The sequence below is a fragment of the Symsagittifera roscoffensis genome, chromosome 9, assembly GCF_963678635.1.
Source record: "Symsagittifera roscoffensis chromosome 9, txSymRosc1.1, whole genome shotgun sequence".
NCBI lineage: Eukaryota > Metazoa > Xenacoelomorpha > Acoela > Convolutidae > Symsagittifera > Symsagittifera roscoffensis.
The window spans coordinates 43,329,777-43,354,656 of NC_087070.1; the positions used below are offsets into that span (position 1 = coordinate 43,329,777).

The 24,880-nt window shown below is 32.7% G+C and overlaps 1 protein-coding gene across 4 annotated transcripts in view; it reads right to left on the reverse strand.

Moving 5' to 3' along the window:
* The window catches only part of LOC134854905 (potassium voltage-gated channel subfamily C member 4-like), a 529,156-nt gene that overhangs the window by 48,773 nt on the left and 455,503 nt on the right, over positions 1 to 24,880 (reverse strand). For all 4 annotated transcript variants that reach the window (XM_063871293.1, XM_063871296.1, XM_063871295.1 and 1 more), the window contains exons 2-4: positions 13,648 to 13,816; positions 13,077 to 13,213; positions 10,503 to 10,655 (exon numbers count right to left, since the gene is read on the reverse strand). In XM_063871293.1, coding sequence (XP_063727363.1) covers positions 10,503 to 10,655; positions 13,077 to 13,213; positions 13,648 to 13,816 — 459 coding nt within the window. The remainder of the gene's footprint in view (positions 1 to 10,502; positions 10,656 to 13,076; positions 13,214 to 13,647; positions 13,817 to 24,880) is intronic.

Sequence of the window (24,880 nt, forward strand, 5' to 3'; positions counted from 1 at the left end):
ATGTAAATGATGGAGGAAGTGGCCGAACATGTGGGAATGAACTACCCCGAAATTCCTGACTCTAGATATGTGGCCCAACCATTCGACGATTTCCTCTTTCCTTGGGAAGCGGGATCTGTGGACAACCCAATTACCATCGAAGAGGATGAGGGGTTCTCTCAGCCAAGAACTCCAGTCAGCGAACCACCAGTGATGGAGGCAAGACCAGCTTTGCGCTCCGTTGAGAACTTGCAAAATTTTGAGAACTCAGCTGCTCGACAGCTCTTTGATTTGTAAATAAATTGGCTACTGTCTTGTGCTTTGTAATTTAATTTCTTTGTATCTAGTAATTTTTTTTTCAAGAGATAGGAACAAAGAGATCATAGAAAAGTTTATTAAGAAATTTCAATGGTAAGAATTTGTTAAAAATGAAACTAATTATGCATCTGGTAAATACTTTTATAGAATTTTGTTAGAAAGATGGTAAAAAAATTAAACCAATTTTTGCAAGCATGTTAAAAACTTTACATTAATTTTTGCACCATGCAAAACTTTTCATAAATTTTTTACACACTTGTTAAAAAAATCAAAGAAAATCTCGCAAATTAGGAAAAATTTCATTAAATATTTTCGCATTTTGAAGAAAACTGAAAGAGAATTTTCTTACACATTTAATAATTAAAGAAAATGAAAATCTTTGTTTTAATTTTGATCATAAAAAAATCTCTTTTTTGCATGTATATTAATCAAAAATATTGGAAAAACAATGTATTAAGATAGGGAATAGCACTCAAAGTCAACAATTATGAAAAATTTTTAGCATTAATTTAACAAGTTTTTTACAATAAAATTTTGCAGTTTTTGCATATGAATAAGAAAAAATAAGTTAGATTTTCGCATTTGTTTTCAAAAAAACCACAAAAAAACTTGCATCCCACACAAAAATTTGTTGAAAACTTTTGCCCACTTGTTGAAAAAACCAAAACAGTTTATGCATCTTGTACAAAAATTTAATTAAAATTTTGCAAACGTTATTAAAAAAATCAAACCAAAATTTGCATCTTGCGAAAAATTTCTTGATATAAATAACAACAATTTTGACAAGATTTTTATTAACAAATATTCAATTATTAGTAGAAAAATTGATACGCTCACTATTTGCGGTACCAAAACCATCAATAAAATAATCAACAATTTTCAACAAATCAGTCTCATACTTTGAGTTTTGAACTTTTCGAATCCTTTCCAAAAAAAAAGCTGATTCAAGAGTCTGTGGACGCAAGTTGCTGATCAGAAATGAAAAGTGCAGAGATGCTACTTTTATTAATTTTCCTTCTTTTGTTACTTGTATCGGCAATATTATTTATTTTTACAGCAAACCACTTTTGGTCATTTATTTTTGCGATTGCTTTTGTGTATATTTTTACTTATTTCGAAGACTTAATTCCTTGAAAGGTTCCTCTGATTGGATACAACAACTTGAACAAAAATGAACATTTTTGTGATTGGAAACGACAATAATCAAAATGGAGCTTTGTTTCCGATTGGATCCGAGTTTTCTATAAGAAATCCATAAAAGGAAACTGAATGTGATTGGACAGAGCTACAATCCAAATAAGGAAAATCCATTGTGATAGGTTGAACCTACACATTCCAGTTGAAGATACCCCTCACTCCTAACTAAAAATCATTTCATTTTCAACTAAACCACCGTCCACTACCTCCTCTCTCAGCTCTAAACATCCTAATTTCAACTTATTTTTTTAAGGTTCCCCCTCCTCTCAGTTCTTTCTTGTTTTTGCTCTTTTAGTCATCTTATTGCTCAAAATGATCTTCTCAGTGCAAAACAGCAACCTCAAGTACTGTGTAGAATTTTCGCCTGATCTAGTACAAATTCAAGTGCGAGAAACAGTCTCTGGAGTTTTTCTGGTTCAAATGGACATCCCAATCCAAGTCTGGCACATGGTGGAAGTGATGCGAAGGGATTTCAGCGAGCATCATATGATGCAAGTTCCCATCACAGAAAACCAACTTGGAACCATGCAAATGACGGCGGAAGTGTCTGAGCATGTGGGAATGAACTACCCCGAGATTCCTGACTCGAGATTTGTAGCTCAACCAGTCGACGACTTCCTTTTTCCTTGGGAGGAGGCAGGATCAGCCGAAAACACCATCACAATAGATGAAGATGAGGGTTTCTCAGAAACAATGACATCTCCAGCTCCACAACAACCACCAGCAATGGAACCTCGTCCAGCTCTGCGTTCTATAGAGAACCTCCAGAACTCTTCTGCTGCTCGACAGTACTTTGATTAATTGTTTTTGTAAATAAAAGTTGTTTGGTTTTGACTTAGTTTTCTGTAATTAGTTTCTTCAATTTCTTTTTAATTATGAGAATAGATGAAAGGTTCAAGGTAAACCATTGAAAAACAATTAGAACTTACTTAAGTGCTCCAAACTCGCACACATGTTAAAAAATTTGATTAATTTTTGTACAAAATTTCGGAAAAACACTACAAAAACTGTACACAAGTAAAAAGTTACCTCATCGATGAACACACTTTTAGCCTTGTGTAGAAAAAAATTGAAATTTTTTTCGCATTTTATCGAAAAAAAGAAAAACACTTTTCGCATTTTGTCGAAAAAAGTGAAACATTTTTCGCATTTGTAGTGAAAAAGTGAAACACTTTTCACATCTTGTTAAAAAAAGTAAAACACTTTTTGCATCTTCTCAAAAAAGTTGAAACATTTTTCGCATTATGTCAAAAAAAAAATTGAAACACTTTTTACAAATTGTTAAAAAAATTGAAATGTTTTTTGCATTTTTTTGAAAATCAAAAGAAATATTACATCTTTCTTACATGTTTGAAAATTTTTTTTTGTAAATGTTTTTGACAACGGTGATTTTTGTTTTGGTAATTAATGGTAACTTTGGAAACATATGAGAGAAAATAGATGGAATATCAGAAGTTTTTTATTGAAAAATTGACATGATCACTATTTACAAATCCATAACCATCAATAAAACAGTCAATTATTTTTAACAAATCATGTTCGTATTTTGAGTTTTGTACTTTACGAATTCTGTCTAAAAATGCTGAGCCAAGAGTTTGCGTAGATGCAAGTTTTTGATTAGAACTTAGATAATGTTTTTTGAACTTTTTGCGAACAAGTAGTTTCCTTGATACGCTTGGTGTTTTTTCTGCTCCTTTTCATCGTAAATTATGCTGCACTCCACAACTAAGCTGATTGAAGACTTCCCCACTTGATGTGACAATACTCGAAAAGAATCTGTGCTTGTACAAAGTGTAAAGACAATCAATTTCTTGATATATGTATTGATATTTGTCTAATCTCTGAAGAATTTGGCTAAGGGAAGTTCCAATTAAAATTATATGAAATTTGCAATTTCCCAAGGAACAGAAAGAATCGTGAGTAGAGACGCAATAATCTTGGGTTACTATTTATTTTCGTAAAAATCGTTGGAAACAGAAATAAACAATGATTTACTATTATTATCTGAATAAAAGCCGGGAAGAGCTTGACACATAGCAGCTGCCATTGGGAAAAATGATTTTTGCAGAAAATGGTGGAGTTATATAAAAGTAGTAACGCCTACACAGCTTCCATATAGGGAAATCCTTCCATATTTGGTACTACTTCCATATATGGAAATGACGATGACTCATACTGCTTACTTCCATTTTCATTTAAACTCAAAGTCATTTCTCTCATTTCTCCTCATCTGATCAGTTTCTTCTTCAAAGAATATTGAATTTTCAAAAAATCAAAAAAGAATTGGGAGATTTGTTTGGTTCCAAAAATCCTAAAAGGGATAAATATGCTTGGAACCGTGCTTTCAACTATTAAAAATAAATGATTTGGGACAATTTGAAAAGTCTCAACAAGTCTATCTTAGTGAAAAAGAAGGCGAAGCAATATCCGCAATACGGAATACTATTATTCACGATGCTGAAAATCTTGGACTCGTACCTATATATGAAGCCAAATCTGGCAGAGAATCAACTATGGATCAGGTGCTCGACATCTGTAATAGAGTATATGAAATAGCAACGTACAACATGAGGAGGGTGTGTGTCACAATCAAGAAGTACAACGTGGGCAAGCCACCCTACATTCAGATTCGACTCTTCACTGCAAAGGAAAATGAAGACTTGAAGCAAGTTGCATACGTCAACTATACTTTGAATGAATTCAAAGAACTGTCCCAAATATTGGGAGACTTTATGTTTGTTGATAATTGTAAACCTCAGTAAAACTTTGTGATGTTTTGCATGTTCGGTAATTGAGATATTATTGGTTCAAAACTATTTTTTCTCACTAAAGTGTATATTTAGAGCTATAATATCTGAAGAAAAGTCAGACAAAACATACAATTTTATCGAAATTGACATAAAACACTAACCAATTATGAAATGATTTTCCAGTATTTATTTATGAAATTACAGATAAATTTATTTAATAACTGTTTTCATCAAAGTTTAGCTAAGTTTTGCCTCAATTTAAGAAAATTACAAACAAGAATGTATATTTAGTTGAAAACATTATCATTATTTTTTTAGATTTTTTGAATTTCATTGGTTGTTTTCAATTTTTTTCTGCCTTAGTTTGAGGTTTTTATTGGCTACATGAATTTCCTTAAAACTAATTAGACTCTAAATAATTAAAAAACATTTACGGTGACTGTTATTTCAAAATACTTTAAAAATGATAAAAACAATTTGAGTTTTTTAAGTTTCTTCATATATTTCAGTAAGAAAAATGTTTCCATCAAAACCGTTTTTAATTACTGAATTGAACATTTATCAGATTTTAAAATTGACCTACTACAAAAAACTACAAGAGCGGTGGACAGATGAAGTTGATGGAGATTGTATTAGTTTAATTTGTATAGAAACACAGAGAGTTCAATAGTTTTGTTACAAAGAAGGAGAGGAGATTACAAAAAAGAAGAGTACTGTCAGATTTATCAACAATGTTTTTATTTAGAAGAGTTAACTCAGATTGGGTGGTCGATCAGTAAAAAACAAAGCAATGGAAGAGTCTATGAAACATAAATTGGAGATAAGGAACATCAATTCGATTACTGTTTTGAATATGATACAAATACAAAATCCAGATTTGTCAGAATATCTTTTGATCGTTTATTCAAATTTAATAGACTTCCGGTTGTTTATACTACAATATACCAAAAAGAGAACGATAAAAACGTATATTTTGGTAATTTCTTTTTTCACTGGTTAGAAATAGAACAAATCGAAAAAATTTTGATCAAAATTTCAAAATTTGAATTGAATATCGAAAAAACAAAATAAACTAGACAAGAAATCTCATTTATCAAGTTCAAATCTTAGTTATGTTGGAAAAATTCAATAAAATTTTTTGATTAAGAAGTTTCATAATCATAGTCTGGTTCTGATCTACAAAGTTTTTTAAAATCAGTGATTAATTCATTCTGATTGGTTATTAACACAAATAATGTCTGTGAAAGTATCCTCAAAATCTACAATTTTTAAAGAAATTATTGAAAAATTCATGAGAAGAAGAACTCAACTCTGATTGGTTGACATTAAATTTCATGACTTTTGAAGCTCAATTCTGATAGGTTGACTTGAACTTGTTGAAAATTACATGACTATTGAAGCTCAATTCTGATTGGTTGATATAAGAAAAGATAAAGTTTCCTTATAATTAATGCTCGATTCTGATTTGTTGATACTTTTAAAAATTCCATGTTTAGATTGGATGATTTTTATTTCAGCTAGGCTAAATAGCATATCCATTCTGATTTTCTTTTTCGTTAAAAACAATTGGTTAATAAGCTTGCTGTTTTTATTTACTTTTATTCATTTTTGGAGGCTATTCAACTCACCTTATCTAAAAATTTGGTACATTTTAAATCTCCCATTTAATTTTTCCTTACTATTGAGATGCCTTCACTCAAAAGAAACGAAAGAGTTGCATGTCTTGAATGTGGCAGGGAATACACTCACAAAGATGCATCAAGACATCGTAGAACATGTGGTGTTTTGAAGTGTTCTAACTGTAATTTTTATACTTATAGCAGCGAGGAACTCGCTAATCATTTCAAGAAGAAGCATTCTCAGCATAATATTAAATTATGTGCTCAGCAGACTCCAAACACACTTCAGGAAAAGGTAAAATTTAAAAAAAAAATTTAAAAAACTTAGAAATTACTATGATTAATAGTTTTTACTGAATCTGAAAAGTCTCAGCAATTGTAACAAATCTAGTCAGTAATTATACAGTGTTTTCATTACATTACTTGAACTGTCATTTGTTTTTTTTTATTCAAAGGTTTTGATTGATGTTAAAGACAGCAAAAATCGAGTTCAAATCGTCGTGAAGCTTTCCATGGAGCTCGATCCGAAAACTTTTAATCAACAGTAAAAACTCCCTTGGTTGCAAGCTTGCGGAGACTTTGTTGTGATAAATTTGTAGTAATGTGCATAAAATATGCTAATGAGTTTTTAAATATTCGCCTAAAAATTGTAAATTTTGGATATTTGGAAAACATCAACTAATTGAAAGGTTTTTTCTAGTCACTATTTTAAAGTTTTCCCTGTTTAGTGCTTGTAAAAGTGTTCATAGAGCAGAGCTTTTTAAGCAGATAATGTGGTTTGACTTATTAGGAATTACGTTTTTCTATTGATTTTTGATGATTTCAGAAAAGAAATTGATAAATGACCTGGAAAAAATGTATATTTTGCTAAACTTTGAAAGTTTCAAGATAATGGTATACATCATTCCAACTAAAAATTTAGTCTAAAACAGAAATTCAGATTTAAAACAGCATTATACAGTTATGAGCTTGAGAAAATCCTTTAAAGCTTTTTAGTAAAGGATTTATGGTATTAATTCAGCTTCGGATTATTGATCGTTCGTTGAAACGATACATTTTTCATCTAAAATTCAATTTTCAAGTAAAAATTTGCTCAAATTGGATTCATTTGGTAGATAGTAGATGAAGCAGAAACTGAGAAAATGCTAAAATGAGATAGAAACCCAATTTAATCCTTAAGAGATTTGAGATACTTGTACTAAAATTTAGCTTATAAAGTATATCTTGAGAAAAAATCCGACATAAAAAATCTCAAAGTCTTATATTTATCCGTAATTCATTAGAAAAAATTGTTATCATTTGATATATTTGGTACTTTATATGAAAGATCAAATGTTTTGAGGATAATTTTTGAAAAGCAAAACCAATTCGACATCTTCTGAAAGAAGATACATAAAGCATAAATCGAAAACTTGCTTTCAAGATCTACTTTTCTTTGCTACACAATACTACATAGAATATACAACACTATATACAATACATTACTACATTTTTACTACATAGAGTATTTTTTCTTAATAAAAATCGGAAAATTACATAATTGTTCCAGTTTGCACCTTGATTTGCTTTGCTAAATCAAGATTCGCTCTTTCAGAAGTTTTTTATATTGTAGATGTTAAGAACTAGGTTCTCTTGCGTATTTCCGGAGATTTTCAGATTATAACTAATAGAGCTGCTCCTAATTTGTTCTTAGATCGTAAAAAAACACCTTTATATTCTCATTGTGTACATATTTTTTTGAATGCTTTAACTAGCACCAATTCTTTCTCACTTGGATATTTTTGAGAAAATTTCCGTCATAAATTAAGAAAAAAAGCGAGTTAATAAATATTTTGCAAGAAAAGTGATAGTTAATGATCTCAAAATGTGTGTTTTTGCTTAAACAGTTTACAATAGCAACTGAACAGGGGAACTTTGAGGAAGATATTAACATTTTTATTGTAATAATCATACGGTATCAGTTCTAATTTCATCTCTGCTAGCAAATTGTTCGTTCAATTGATACTATTTTCCTCGTAAATTCTCCAGTTTGGACTAAATTTTCTAGTAAAGTGAGTTCAATAGCGAAAACATGTTTTAAACAGAAAGCAAGAATAACTTTAAAACATGGAATAACTCTACGGAAAATCTTGAAAGTTATGTTGCAGAAGCAACAGAGAGATAATCATCAGTTATGAAGAAGTTTTTGTTGAATTTGAGCCAATATCGAATAAATTTTTCAGAAACATTTATCCCATTTTAAACAATTTTAGCAATAAACTGTTCTTTTTTTTATCAATAATCAGAAATTTCTAATTTTTAACATGAAAAATTTGCCACAAGTTGTAATTTTTGTACAAATTTGGGTAATTCAATGAGAAAAAAAATTAGGAGGAGTTGAATCATGGTGTTTGATTTAGAAATTTCATAGGATATTACCCTTAATGTTCATTTGAATTGAGATTCCTATAATTAATCCCTGAACTGGACAAAAAAAACAGTTAGAAACCAAAGTAAAGGTTCGAAATGGAAAATTTCACGTAAATTTGATTTATTTTTATTTTACCTTCTCGAAAATTACGACTAATTTCACTGTTTTCCGGAAGTTTCAATATTGATTCTGCTACTATGAACCTTCTTTTCAGTGTTTAGAGCATTGTATAACCAAATATTTAGCTCAAATTAAGTTAAACTTCATCGTATTTCAATATTTTGAGAAAATATTGTTGAAAAAGTCATTTTTTTATTCAAAATTTTGTATCATTTTCTCAACATAATGCCAATTCACATACAGTCTTAGCTTATTTTTAAAATCTATACGTAAAAGTATGATTAAAATTAGATCAAAAGCAACAATACATTAGCCAAAATTATGAGATTTCTGCAATATTTTCCAAATACTTGAAATTTTTTCCAAATACTTGAAATTTTGCAATTTTTTCCAAATACTTGAAATTTTTGCAATTTTTTCCAAATACTTGAAATTTTTGCAATTTTTTCTCAAAAAATTTGAATTTTTTCGAAGTTTCAGTAGGTTTCAGCATTGTTTCAATTAGATAGAAATTAAGATTATTTAATAAATTAGGTCAAATAATAGCTAACCTTATCGTTTTTTGAAGTTTTTTTTGGAAAATTTTTTCATAAAAATTTACCCCAAAACTCTTACCATTGACTTACCATGTATCAAAAATCTAATCAAAAGTCCTTCATTACACAACCTACACGTAATTAACCTTCGATATTCACAAATTAGTTAACACGCGCCAACATTTTTGCGAAAAAACTAGACATTTCCACACATAAACTAAAAAAAATTACGATTTTCTTACCATTATCTTACCATCACACAAACCATAAAACCTTACCATCGGTATTCCCTATCTTAATACATTGTACACTCTATACCCAATCTTAATACATTGCATGGCGGACCCGAAGTCTATAGCGTATCATAATACATAGGGTCTGCCATGCCCCCCCCCCCCACTTTAGCCTCAACATCTACTACTCACGCATGACTTTTTTCCAGCAATTTGGCCGTTTTACAAAGTTTCATCGACTCTTTACTTTTTTGGGGCCTATTCTCAAGCGCGAAAGACCGAATGGGCGAAAAAACTTGTGGGCCAAGGACCGACGACAAAATTAGCCGAAATTCAATTTTAAAAAAGAAATTATTGCCATTCAGTTAAAATGAATTAAATGAAGCAATGTTTTGCTTCTTTCATTACGAAAACCTTGAAATGTTAAATTTGTCCCAATTTTCCGGCGGTTAATGACATTTTGAAAAATTTGCATATTTCTGTCGCTTTTATATTCGGCCAATATCAATACTGCAGTCGTTGGAAATGTTTACTTTCTTTCCAAATTTTAGACTACTGAAATCTGATTGGCTGATTTTTATTTTCGCGCATTCGGTCCTTCGCGCATGAGGGATTCCACCCTTTTTTCGACTGGAGTCTTTGTGCTAAAGGACATTGGTATCAATTAGTCGATTAATTTCGAGCAATGATTTTAATCAACAAAGTTGGCTTGAAGAAAAGTAAACAACACAAACATACATTATCTTTTTAGCATGCTATGTTTCTGATGACCCTACAGCTTATTGTGTGTGAGGTGCACTTTCTGTTTCACATTTTCTGAGCGGTATTTTTCTGATAGGTATATTTCCAGAGTTTGTCTGCGACTTAAAACCCTGTCCAGACTAAGGATTTTCGGTCGCGATATTAACATTTCCGCGACCGAAAAAGTCCGAAAAATTAGTCGCGGACCTCGACCCGGGCTATCACAATTAACTATCATATTATGTTGTCAACTGGAACCGGTCTTTATGACTAAATTTTCTGGCGCCAGACTTCCTTTGCTGTTATAAGCTTAAAAACATTCACTTAATCTCAATGCTTGTTTTTGCTACTTTTGGTTTGGAATCCTGAAAAACGCTGTTTAAAAACGCAGATTTCAAATTAATTTAGAATGTCTCGAATTTCAAAAATCCAGCTTGTTGCAGAGAAAATCAAACTTGATGATTTGTGCTTTCTCAAAATACCCTGTTCACAAAAACCTAAACGATCAATTCAAGTTTCCGAAAATATGAATTGCTGCAAAAAAACCAAACAATTAGTCTTAGTGAGCGTTTCGTCTAGCTGGTCAGTTAAGTACTCACTGCCTTCGAACAGGTTCATGGAGGCCTCGGCGTCCCTGTGTTTGATGTAGTTCATCCAGCAGCATGGCTCAATTAGCTTTTCCTCTATTCCCCAGTAACGTAACTCTTCTTCGAACATGGGACCACAGATGTCCATCGGACAGTGTAATTTACCTGTGTACAAAAAGTGAAATGGCAAAAAATGAAAAACAACCTAGTTTTGGGCACCATTGTTGGATGTATGTGGAGGTGGAGCAAAAAAGCAGAATGGTCCAAATGCAGAATGGGTCCAAGAGCAGAAAAACAGAAAAATATTGACTGATATTGGTTTATACGGGCTAATTGATAAAACAATTATTAGAATCGTCAAAAAATACCAAGAAAACGAATAAATTATGCATCAATTGACTAATATCATTGAGTTTTTTTTATTAAATTTACCGTTTAATTCTTGATTAAATTAGTCAAACTATGCATAAAATGTTGGTTGCTTTGGTATTATTGACATTTCTGATAATTAATTTACCGACTAGCTTATAAAAGTTCATACTTTTCTGTTTTTTTTTGTACTCTTGAACCCATTCTGTTCTTAGACCATTCTGCTGATTGACTGGCCACCGATGTATGTATATCTAAGATTTTGGGCAATATCTAATTATTTTGGGCAACATGATAGCTCATTGTTTTTAGATCTAAAATCAAGCCTCAGACGAATAATGCCTGGGGCGACAAAAGCCTGGATTTCTAGTCAATTTGGATCTGCATTTTTTTTACAAATTGAAAAATTTCTGGCTCGAAATCTAATTTCAGGACTATCATGCGTGTCTGATTAGTTTTGGTCATCTTAGTTTTGACAGAAGGAGCATTTCCTGAAGTTCAGCCTTTTCTACAAGTTTAGGTTTTTGACATTTCTAACTTTCGTAGTGGCGCGAGTAATTGAGTTTTAGAAGATTTTTTATAATGCCCAGTTTTTGTTAGTTGCTTTTCTTTGGCTTAATTGATTTCCGTTTATTTTATATCGGCTTATTTAATTTTAAATATTTTAATATTTTTAAATAATTTTATTTTATCCGATGGATTATTATTCGTCTGTCAATAACAAAATTTTCAACATAGAGATGTTTTGTCACAGTTTGGTTCATCTGAACACAATCTTTTAGAGGAAATCAAAACTTTTTAGAGATCCCATCAATTTAATTTAGTTGAAAGGTTCCCGCAGTAGGTGAAAAAAAACTTTTCAAATAAATCATGAAACTGAACCAATGTACTGAATTTTTGGTGATTACAAAAAAAAAGGAAACGTGCATCACGAATTAACTCTGATCGAGAAAAAAAGAAAAAAAAAGCTTTAAAAATTTATATTGTTTTGAAAGCGTCGAAAACGATTTCCCATTTTCACTTAAGCTAATATCTATAAAAATCATAAAATAGAAGCAATTTAGATGCAAGTTTGAAGAATAATTCGTCAAATAAACGGGAATATTTTTGATAATAACCAATCAAAAAGGTTTTTTTGCAGAAAAAAATGTATTTTGGTTTAGAAAAATATTTGATTATAATCGAGTATAATTGAATCGAAAATAAATGGAACATTATGGAATCGATTATAACTGTTTAAAATGTTTAAAAATAGACAATTTGTTTTGAAACAGAAAGATAATAATCAATTGTTAACTGTTTTTTCTAATTTTTTTTCAGTTTCAGCAAGACTGGTGTAAAAATCATAATAAAATCGAATTTTAACTTTTGAAACTGGATGCGGGCGGTTTAATGAGTTAATGTGTGTTGCGTACAATTGATCTTGGTGTTAGTTTTGTATGATATTCTTCAGTACTCTTCTTAATATACACAACACCACATGTTGTCGTTTCAAAATAGCTGTAAAATTGCGATTCTTTTGATAACTAAATTCCCATTCAGAAAAAATAAGCAAAACTTGTCAATATAAAAATCGTTACTTCCTCAAGAAAGTGATAGAAAATTATTGCTTGGGAAGGTTTTTGATTTTTTAATCAACCTTTTGTGATAAAGTCTTTCCAACAATCCGAAAAATAGCATTGTCTTGCACTCAAATATGGGCGAATAATTTACGGGTAATTAGTTTTTGTAAAATACTGATATTAAAAACTGCAATTTTGAGCAATATTTTTTATAAACAGTGCAAATGTGGCGAATTAAATTGAGCACATAACTTGATTTGAATTTGGCCTCATTTGATGCAAAGTAAATAGTTTTGTTCTGTACAAGGGGTTTGAGTGAAAAACACAGAATTGAGTTTTTTACCAAGTTTTATCAAAATTTTCAGCAAAATGTTAGTTCTGACACCTTAAATGACAGTGGTACAATCATTACGAGGGCAAACTCTGCACTGGGTAGGCGCACAGTTTATTGTTTGTAGGTTTCTGGAACCCAGAGACAAAACTTTAATTATGTTAACTTTTTGTCGGAACGATCAAAAAGAATACAAAAGTACGAAGGAAGATCAAAGAGAGCGTCCTTGTTGTCGGAATCTGCTTAAAAATGGCAAAATACACAGTTTGTCCTCGTAATGACTTTTTTCAATGCTGGTCAGGTATTCTGTGCAATTAATTATACCTGTTCTGTAGAAATTGATTATCTGTTCAAATGCCCCCGGGTGTCTGTCAAAGAAGAATTCCCGACTGTCTGAGTCATACTCCTCCGCGTCTCTCGGGTTTTTCTTAGCCAACGAGTAGAGTCGTGTATTCGGCACACTGTTATTACAACATTAGTCAACGAAGACGCTCTTTTCCCATAAAGCATTATTTACTCATTGACCCAATTAAAAAACTCCTGTATTTAAATTTGTTATCGTCAACTGAGAAAACGTTTTCCACGATATTTTTCAAATTTTTTAATTGTTTCCGGTAATGGCAGAAAAGAGAGCATTCTGCATCTTTTTTGCAGATTCAATTTTTTCATTTGAAGGACTGAAACTTTGAGTAATTATTTTCCTATTTTATGTTTCAAAATTATAATCAGTTTAATTTTTTTTAGTAGAAAAAATAAGTAAATAAAAAATAATCGAGAGGCGGATCTCGTAGCCGTTTTTTAGCAATTTTTTTCAGAAAAGTTTTCTCTACAAAAAACGTATGCTCATTACTTAAATTGTTTCTGTCTTAAGAGATAAAAGAAAAAGAGCGGTGACCTGTAGAGAGTGTTTCTGTATGTCTCGTGTCGTATTCCCCCCACATTGAACACGTACTTCTGGTCTTTCTTCCTCCCTCCTTTTCCCCCAGCACCTGTCCCTGACCCACCGAACCCACATGTACCCGACATGTTGGGCTTCGCCTTCCTCCGGTGCAGAAAATAGAGGGCTGAAAAAATTCAAATTTCAATAGAGTTATTGGCGATATTTCATTGTAATTCATTATTATAACTGTTACGACCACATAGTGTGTGAAAAAACTTTGGTTTCGGGCTTATTTATTGACGCAAATCCAACTACCGCAATGGGTCGATTTGATAAAGCAGTTGAAACCCTTTCAGTTGCCCTTTCAAGCTGAAAAACTCCCAAGAAAAAAAAAATTCTTAGCTTTTTTTCTAGTCGCAATTCAAGCATGAAAAAACTACCAAGCAAAAATTTTTTAGCTTTATAAACAGTGGTTGAAAAAATCAAGCCAAAACAGGCGTTTTTAGGCACTTTTCGGAAAATTTTGACCAAAAAAGTTGCGTTTTTTCGGCGCGTGCTCGCCCTCAAAGTTAGTATATATTGGCGCCAACGGCGCCTTTAAAAAATTTTCAGGATCAGTCAGCCAAAAATGGATATCTCAAAATAGTGCAAAGGGGGACCCTTTGGGTCGGGAGGTGGTCGAATCACTGAGGAAGGAAGGCGTCCCCCCCTAAATCCGCCCCTGAGCTTACACCGATCAGTGAAACACGGATAAGTTTGGGTCACTCTTGAATACAGCTAGGTCAATAATTTTTACTACTTACAAGCTCTATTAGTAAAGGTTTTCAGAAGCATAAAGTCACAGTTTTTAACCCTCCCAGCCCCAATCCACCTTCTGCTCCGCCCACCCCTGTAAATGGCAAATTCTTTTTTTTGCAAAAATGATATGTTTTCCCGCAAAAACGACTGTGATTTAAAAATTCTCTTTCCTGCAGATAAAACAATATAGCATTAATGACAATAATAGAAAAACGTACCACAACTCCATAGTTGCGGATTTAGGTCCCTTTTCGCACCACTATACGCTATGCGTTTTACCCCATTTTTAACGAAAGATTCTCAAATTGCGACTGACCGTTGTTGAAACCTTTTCATGGCAACCAAGTGGGTCAACCAAGTTATAAAAAATTAAAATGCATTCATCAAGAACTCATACGAAATGGTCAGAGTATCGAAATTGTACTTTTTAGAATATCAATTTCAAGCATTGACATTCATCTAGCAAAAACCATAGCTAGTTCATTGCTTTTCTCAAAAAAGCGTAATTTATTTTGTAACGGTTCTTACCTGCTGATTTTTTGTCGCTCAAAAAAAATCAGACAGACTAATAAACTATGATAACAATTTTTTTGAGCTGAAGTTTCTCTGACCGATATTAGCAAAATCTAACAATTTCATAGTAGCCTTATATAGCAGACGCCTCAGTTGAAATAAAAATGCTTAAAAAGTTAAAAAACGCTGAATAAATTCCCTAAAATATCTCTACGGAATTTTTTTTTGGAAATTGCGTAAAGTCGTTCGAATCGCGACTGAAAGTTTTTCAATTAATCACTCAAACCAGTCCAATGATTATTCGTGGTACCTGAATTTGTGTGGAAAACAACAAGAAAAAAAATCAAAACGCATCGAATACAAAGATCTTTCGCATTTTCAATGGTCGGAGTATTAAAAAAAAATTGTTTAATTTAAAGAAAACGTTATAAAGATATTGTATACTGATGAACCTAGTCAATGTTGATTTGGCTAGGGGTTATTTTTTTTCTAATCTCAATCAATCAATAAGAACAAACGTTAAACAACTTGCCGATTACTGTGCACGAAGCATAGAATGTCCTGACCAAAGTCTTAAGAAATACAAAAAAGATTTCATTTTACTCGAACTTCACAAATTCAACAGTTATAAGAAACATGCAATGTGGAAATCAGTTTTTAAGAAAAAAGAATTGAAAAAGTAAATCCAAATCGTAGAAGCTCTTTTTTCTTAAAAGCTGGTTTCCACATTGCATGTTTTCTTACAACTGTTGAATATGGTTAAGTTTGAGAAAATCGTCTTTTTTTGTAATATCGGTAAATCGCAAGTGAACTTCAAACATTTTCTAATGTTTTTCATTCCTAAAATGGCGCTTAACAAGCCTCAAAAACTATGTTTGCTTGAGTAAAACAAAATTATATATGCTTAATTTAAGCAAAAACAAGCTATTTTGAGCCTGCTCGCGCACCTTACAGGCTCGAAATTAGACCAAACATTTACAACGGGTTCTCTCGAAACTGAGAAAAAATTTTCATTGTTTTTTAATGTCGTTCGAGTCACGTCTGAAAAAGCTTTAATATGATATATATTTCGGCACTTTTCGATAATTAGTTGTGGTACCTGATTTAGCGTTGCAAACAAAAAAATGAAAACTAAAACAAACCCAAGTACAAAGTTCCTCCCATTTGCAATAGTCGAAACAGTTAGTTAAACAAATGTCGATTGGTTAATTTTCTCTCATGGTTGATCTTTCCTTATTCTGTAGCATCGTATGAAAATTAATTCCCAGTGCTACTTTACAATTAATATATAAAATTTATTAGCAAAATCTGCTCTGCCTTTTTACGATTTTCTGTAATCGTACATGTTAAAGAAGGGGTACTTAAGCTTTTGAAAATTTTGTTGACATTGCCAAATGTTAAAGTCAGTTTATAAGCCGATGTTTAGATAACGAAGCTACTGCAAGGTAGGGCCGATTTGAATACTGAGAAATTGGGAATAAAAGTTCAATAGCTTATCGCCCAAGACTACTGCCAACTTCTCTTCGTGGCCAATACTAAATCATTGCTTATATAAAGCTGAAATCTGCATTGATGGATTTTCTTTCATTTTCTACAGCAGATAGTTAACGTTTGTACGGCTTCCCTATTGATGTGATGAAAAAAATTTGTTGGGGAGAATTTTTTGTCTTCGTGTGTTTTCGTTTTTTTTCTGTCTCTTTTTTTGTATTCCACTCTAAATCAGGTAACCACAGTGACACTGAAAAATTGCCAAAATTTTTTCTCACTTTCAAACTTTGAGCAAAAAAATGAGCGAGCAGTCTGATTAAAGAACGAGATTAATTACCACGAAATTTATTTAAGCCTTGGCAACTTTGTTCTACTCCAAAAAATCAGTTTTCATTTCTTAGAGCTCCATCTTGGGAATAAAACAATTTCAAAAATACAAAAATTCTCAGCAAAAAAAGTAAAAATCCAGGACTATTTTTCAGAAAAAAATCTGTTGTCTAAAACACCTAGTTTTCGATAGTCTTTTTTGGTCGGTCAATATGATTTTTTGAGCTTTCTTAACTAAAATTGTCTTGGGAAAATAATTTTTTGTACTTTTGAAAATTCTCCACAAAACGAAAAAAAAATTTGGCATTTTTTCTAACTAGTTTCTTAAGACAACTGTTGTCGAATATACTTAATCAAAGTATTGGATATGACTGTTATCAGCAGCGGATTTAGGGGGGGGGGAGTGGCGGACGATCCCTTTTCCCTCAGGAATTTGATCCCCTGCCGACCCAAAGGGCCCCCTTTGCACTATTTTGAGATATCCATTTTTGGATGGCTGGCCTTTAAATTTTTCTTAAAGCGCATTCTGCGCCAATATATACAAATTTTGAGGGGAGAGCGCTTGCCAAAAAAATGCAAATTTTTTTATCAAAGTTTTCCAAAAAGTGCAAAAAACGCCTTTTTTGGCCCGTTTTTTTGAAAAAGTTGCCCGTGGCGCAGAAAACTTGGTCAATTTTTCAATTTAGGGTCTTTATAGTGATTTGGGAGAGCTCAGAAAATCAATTTGGTCGACCCAAAAAGTCGTTTTTTTTTTGAAAATCCGCCCCCCCCCTCGAGAAATTCCTAGATCCGCGCCTGACTGTTCTTATTTTTATGATTACTTTTACCGTGATTATGATTATTCGTATGATTATTATGATGAGTATTTTTCTGTTTAGTATTATGATTACAATTATGATTATTGTGATTATAATGATTGTGATTGTTATTTTGATTTTCATTGACAGTATTATGATTACAACAGTTTTCGCTACAATTACTATTGTGCTTATTATGATTTATATGATTAGGATGATTATTATGAATCTGTTTGTTCTTCTTAAATTTGATTCCATGAAAAAAATCAAAAAACAACCGAATTTTTTTACTAGTTTTGTGTTGATGTACAATTTTTCCGTTCTCCTTTTTCATAATTATAATATATATTTGATATTTTTGCTGTTGATAAATTGTGAGCTACTTTCAAAGCAATCGGGAGCTCTTTAAAATAAATTGACCATATCGTTCGATTCTTGGTTCTTGAAAATTGGATTTTTATTAACGTTTCTATATCTTTAAATCATATCTAATTTTGCACCTTTTAGGTGTAAAAATTTGCATAAACTGTTAACAATCTCAAAATTACCAATGAATACACTCAAATATATTAGCCTACAAAAATAATTTTTCAGAGGATGAACACATTTTCTAGAAATGCTAAAACAGTCCATAATTTGACGACGTTCTTTCGAGTTGAAATCATTTCAGCTATTCGAAAAACTTACCAAGTTAATGAGACGCAATCTAAGTTTGGTGCAAGTAAAAAAACTGAGAAACAATTTTTTTGTTTTTTTTTTCGCAATAAAACCATTAAAAATTTCAGAAATCTTTGCTTCCATTATGAGTCTCACTGACCAAAAAACGACAATTATGATAGAAAAGGGAAAGTCAGTGAAATGAACTTTACAAAACTTACCTTCTAGACAAGAATGTCAATAATAACAAAAACTCAAAGACTGGGTGATAAAAGGCTGAACATCTATCTTTCTCAAGCCTACTGTTCATTAATTCATAATGATGCTGTACAATAAAAGTACCTTTTTAATTGAAGGATAACTTTTGCTCAAAGTGAAAAAAAGCTCTACACACCTACGCTTTTTCATTTGATTGCCGTCTCACGATTTGTTCACGGGTAATTTCCCTTAGACTACTCTACTGCTCTTTTGTTTTTTTCTCTTCAGGTGTGTAAATTGGCATTTGTAGACAAATGCAGGACAATCTATTGATTGAGTTCGACCAAGGGAGCTCTTTGACTGAATATTGAGTTTCAAATAGAAGTTATCTTATAGAAAAACGTGCTGAGCTGAAAAAAGTAAAAATCAGTGAAAGATGCATCATCACGCAAACATATCTAAAACTCATTATTGGTTTTTGTTAATTTTTTTTTCAATTAAAATCAAAATAAATTGGTTTCGAATGGTGCAAGGAAAAGTTTTTCGTTGCTTGTTCACAGTTGTCATCCTGTGTTTTTATCTTCAAACATCTCATAATCTTCGAAATAATATGCAAATGGTGTCGAAATTCTAATATCATAGGAGTCAGTTATGCGCGATGAAAGCCCCAGTTAACAGCGTGTGAATATTTAGAATGCCATTCCAATTGTGTAACCGTCCTCAACGCCGAGGGATTGCCATTTGGATCTTGTGGCTCTGATGCAAATGTTGGTTGCTCTTAGTATAGCGAATGAAATTCTAAATCTCACCCAGCACATGACATTTTGATGCCAGACCATCTGCTAGTCGTTTGAGGAAAAACGTGAATTCCGGTGCCAAAACGCCATCTATTGAGGTGACAAGTGGAGTGAAAGACATGTGCTTTTCTTCACAAGCTGGTCCATACTTATTTTTCTTCTCAATCTCTGCAGTTTTCAGTACATTCATGGGATTGCGGTTTTGGTAAGACGGAGCGTCAGTGTCTGTAACACGGATGTCGAACGACGCAGCCGACTGTCTATCCCAAACCCCACGAGCTGAAAGATCTGCAATTAGTGCCGGGGTTCCATTTTCTACATCTGGTTCTTTTACGACAGGTTCTCTTTTCACATCCTTCCACAAAATTGAAGCAAGATCGCCCACTGCGTCTCTTATTTCGTTGTGTCGTAGTGTTACCAGTCCGCCCTTCTTGCAAGAAAGTGCATGCTGTAAGTCAAATTCTTGTTGACATCCATCGCATCTCGAGAAAGAACGTTTGAGTGGTTTTCTGTAACTGACACATAGAGTGTCTCTGAACTCTGTGGCTGACAAATCAAAATTATCTTTCAACAAGGGCAGCGAAGTCAGCCACAAGGAACAGTTGTTGTCGATTATTCTCCGGATCGCTCGTTTCTGATCTGCTGGTAAAACTGCCAGCAATTCATCGAGTTTGTCTTTGTCCACAGCATTTTTTTCTCCTCGTGGTTTTTTCTTGCTTTTCTCATCTTTGTTTTGTGTAGAGTTTGGTCGAAATCATCTTGGAGAAGGATCGAACTCACGAGACAGTCGGTTGCTTCACGTGAAGTGGAAAAAGCTAGTTCGGCATTTCTATTGGATTTCGCACACCTAGTCCCTTTCTTTTGACAGGAAGTGAATACAAAACACGATCCGATTGTGTGACACTAGAAGTTCCTAGTAAGCTTGGCAAAAAGTTTTCCTGCAACATCTTCTCGAGAGGAGCAAACAACTGCGACATATCTTTGACTACTCTCTGGACAAAATTCCATTCGCATTGCAGTGATCTTGTTAATCCAACTAAAACAGCTTGATGTTCTTTTTCTGCCACTTTGGACAACTTACCAAGACAATCCAACCATTCTTGGATCTTTTTTAAAGTGAAACGAATTTTGCCTTCATCAGAGCCAATAAATCCGCCCAAATATCTTCTACCTTCAACTATTCTGATGCCGAACCTGTCAAACAATTGATGAGCTTTTTCAACAAAGTTCGGGTGAACAACCAAATAACTTTTACTTGGCTCAGGGTAATAGCCATACTTCGGGCCGTTTTCACTCAAAGATGACAACCATTCAACCAGGTTTTCTAGTGCGCCGAGAGCTCCCGAATCATCTGCATACCATGTTTGTAAATACTTATCTCGGTCTTTGAGTGATTCAATCAATGGCATCAATGAAACACCATAGAATAACATCGCTAGTGGATCACCCTGTGTAGTGCCTTCACTACTGAAAAGAAGTTCTGTCGTTCCTGCAACAATTAGCGGCGCATACCCTCTATAAGTGTTGAAAAGCAATCGTGAGCACCTTGGCCAAAGTATTCTAGCATTCCATAGAGCCGTTTCCCTGTTCAATGCATTGAATGCATTTGAGGCATCCATCAAAAGAAGTTAATTAATTAAAAAGTTAACAATAGAAGTTTTTGTTAATTAGCTGTGGGTCAGATAGAAAAAAAAACAGAGGATCTTGTTAACTATCCCCCCCCCCCTTATAGCAATAGGGGTGGGAATAGTTAACAAGATCCAAATTTTGTCCATTCAACTTCCGATGAAAAATCTAACCAAATCTGACTTCCGCATATATATCTCGTATATCTCGTTTGCATCTCTAGGATATGCTACCAGAATGTATGTCAACTAAAAGTGATAAACACTTACAAAAAATCTCGCTCCAGCTTAGCTAAAACCAAAACAATAACAAAGTTTTTGTGCGTGTTGCGAAATTCTTGTTTTAGGCTGTTGTAGCGTTCTATTTTTGTAGTGAATGATTCAAAAACAATTTAAAAATTGTTTTGAAAATCCGAATGGTATAAATGTTGGGGCTGAATATTTAAAGTTTATGGTACCAGTATGTATGTCTTCTGAAACATGTTATTTACTTAAAATAAGTCTTACTCCAGCTTAGCTGAAATCAAAATCACAACAAATCTTTTGTGCGTGTTACGAAGTTCTAGTTTTAGGCTGTTGTAAGGTTTCTAAAGTCGTAGGCGATCAAAAAAAAATTAGAAAAAAAATTAAATCAGCAAATGATTCAAAATTTGGGACTGAATTTCTGATGTTCATGCTAACTATTATGTATCTCAACCAAAATTTTTTTAAAATTCTCACTCCTGTTTAAATAAAATCAAAACAACATTGAAACTTTTTATGCTTGCCGTGAAGTTCTAGATTTAGGCAGTTATAAAGCTTTTTTCTTGTTTTTAATTGTTTTAAATATTGGTGCTGAATTTAAATGTTGGTGCTGAATTTTTAAGTTTTGTGCTACCACAATGTATGACAAACAGTTCAAATGTTGGTGCTATTTTTTTGAACTTTATGCTACCAGAATGTATGACAACTAAAAACTGCTTTTAACATGAAGTATATCTCACTCCACAATAGCTAAAGTCAACAAAGCAGTGAAAACTTTTGTGTGACGAAAACTTCAGCTGCAGGTTTTTTTTCTGTCGTGACCGATCAATAATTGATTTGAAAATAACTTTGAAATTACCATATGACATAATTGTTGGGGCTCATTTTTCGATCTTCATACTACTGGAATGCAGGGGCGGATTTAGGGGGGGAGGGGGCGGGGGGGCGGACGCCCCCTCCCCTTCAGGGATTCGACCCCCTGCCGACCCAAAGGGTCCCCCTTTGGTACTTTTAAGAAATCCATTTTTGGCGTACCGACCCTAAAATTTTTCTAAGGGCGCCTTTGGCGCCAATATTAACTATTTTTTGAGGGGGAGCGCGCGCCAAAAAAAAACGCGATTTTTTGTCAAAATTTTTCAAAAAGTGCCCAAAAACGGCTTTTTGACTGTTTTTCAAAAATTTGCCTGCGGGGCAAAAACAATGCTTTGGGAGAGCTCGAAAAATCAATTTGATCGACCTAACAAAAAAGGTCGTCAAAATTTTCGAAAATTTTTTGAAAATCCGAAACCCCCCCCCCCCCTCGAGAAAATCCTAGATCCGCCCCTGCTGGAATGTATGGCAGCTGAAATTTTTTTTTACACAAGATAAATTTCCATCCAGCTTGGCTGAAATCAGATCAACATGAACTTTTTTGGTACTTGCTAAATATTTGCAACCAGTAAGTATGTCAACTAAAAATTGCGATTCACCCAAATTAAATCTCACTGCAGTTTAGCTTAATTTAGAACAACATCAAAGTTTTTGGGTGCGTGTTAACAAATTCTTGTTTTTTATACAGTTGCAGGGTTTTTGGTCGGGAGCGATGCAAAATTGATTTAGAATAACAAGTGCAAAAATTACTTTATTTAGTTATCAAAACAAGCAAAACTATTGTAGCTATTGCGAAAAAAGTAGAGCTCCGTCAAATATAAACAAAAATGAGCTTCGGGTTGTTTCTCTCAAAAGACCCGAAATGAAAAACCCGAAAAACAAAAGATTTAATAGGTACTTGAAATTTGATTCACCACTAAAATCATTTTTAATTTATCATTACGAAGCCAAACGGTGCATTTTATGAATTGTAAGCGGATTCCGCTACACGGACGCTCTCTTTTTTCTTTTTTTGTTCTTTCATTTATTTTGGTCGTTCCAACAAAATTTCATTATGTTTAAAGACTTGTCTCTGGAATCCAGGAACTTACAGACAAAATTGTGCGCTTATCTAGTGCTCAGTTTGGCCTCGTAATGATATTTTTTTAATATTTAGGATATATGGGTACAATATTCTGATCAACTGTTTTATTCTGATTAAAATTCTGATTATCTAAGTTTCAGTTTTTATAGAACATCATAGTCTTAAAAATCAAACATGCGTTTTTGCCCGCTGAATAAGTAGCGCAGAATTATCTGAATATCGAAATCAAGTCAAAACTTAGAAAAAAAAAACTTCAATAGAGCTGCAAAAACTGATCTATCTAAAACTTTCTATAAACCTTAAACCTACTCCTCTAGGCTGTATACTAATCTGAACATCAAAAAGAAAATTTTGTGTTTTTTAAACGTTTTTGATTGACATCTGTATAATTGATTTCCGCAAAATTTGATCAAACTCTGCTCAACAAATAAGAAAAAAAAGTTTGAAAATTTTTACATTGTTTTCTTTAAAAATTTTTGCTTAAAAGGCTCTAGAAAGTTCAAATAGGTTTCAATTAAAAGCTTCATGGTTTTAAAAAAATGCAAGATCGCAGATAATTGAAGCTGACAAATAATTCCCAAAATTTTCTTTTCACTGCACTTTCTTTCCCTCAAAGGGGGAACTATTTGGCATTGTGAATTTCTCCACTAAAAATTCGGGTTGGTCATAGCAAAGTCACGACTGTTGAGCAATTTTTATTTCATATCGAAGCTCTTTCAGTGTCCTTATTCAAGTTGCCTAAAGATAGTTTTTTTTCTACATGTCGAGAAATGGCGCTAATTTTTACAGTAATCAGACACGAGTTTGGCATAAGACCTGACAAAAATAAAACTTGATTCAGAGAATCACCTGTTTTTTTCTACTTTAGAGCATAAATAATTTTGTATCAGAGTTACAGCAATTTGAAAAAATGCGTTCCTGATTCTTTTTGTGAAATACCATGCAGTTTTTGAAATCACATTTTCGGTACAAGGTAATATTAAATCAATTGCTGAAATGGATCCAAAAAAAAATAAACAAAACTACCAGTTTTTGCAAACCATTGAAAATAAATTATTTCATAATTTTTGACGAAATCTCACTTTTTAGGTTTCGAAGAGGCAGTGTTAAATAGAATTGATATAAACCGAAAATGAAGTAGTGAAAAATAAACAGGTTTCTTAGTAGAACACTATTGTAGCCAAAATGCAAACTGGGATTTTCTAGCAGGCCAAAGTAGTACAACTGAAGAATAATTGACTGACAGACGTGAAAAGATGCTTTGTCTGAGGATGAGCTTTGCTAATCAAAAAAATTATCTCACGGTTAATCATCACACTATCAACTTCAAAAGTAGAAAAATCTAACTAGCTGCAACGCGTGCTTAATGAAGGCGCAGCGGAGCAAGAAATCACTACTCGCCAAGTTTTAACTACCTACCAAAATCTAGGTGTGCTGCTGGGGCCTAGAAAACTCGGCGACAAGCAAATTAAAATTACACAAAAACCAAAAGAGCAAAAGAGTATATTATCAAAGAACTGATAAAATTCTTATCGAAAATCAATTTGAAAATATTAAATCGAAAAACTAGAGTACAATATTGAAATGCATTAATTATCCTACTTTGACATTAATAACTTGATTTGTTCTTGGAGAACCTACTTTTAATCAACCATAAAATAGTTTAGGTCCGTAAACATTTTTCTAGCGATTTACACGCAAGTTTTTGTCCATGTTCAGTTATTTTCTGATCGTCTAATTTGCCTGTCGTCTAATTCCTCTAGCCCCGTGCTGTTGCTTTAAGCTATCAAATGAATGATCAAAAATTGATAAATGTCAAATCAAAGCTTTAGCCAATTGATCTCAACCTAA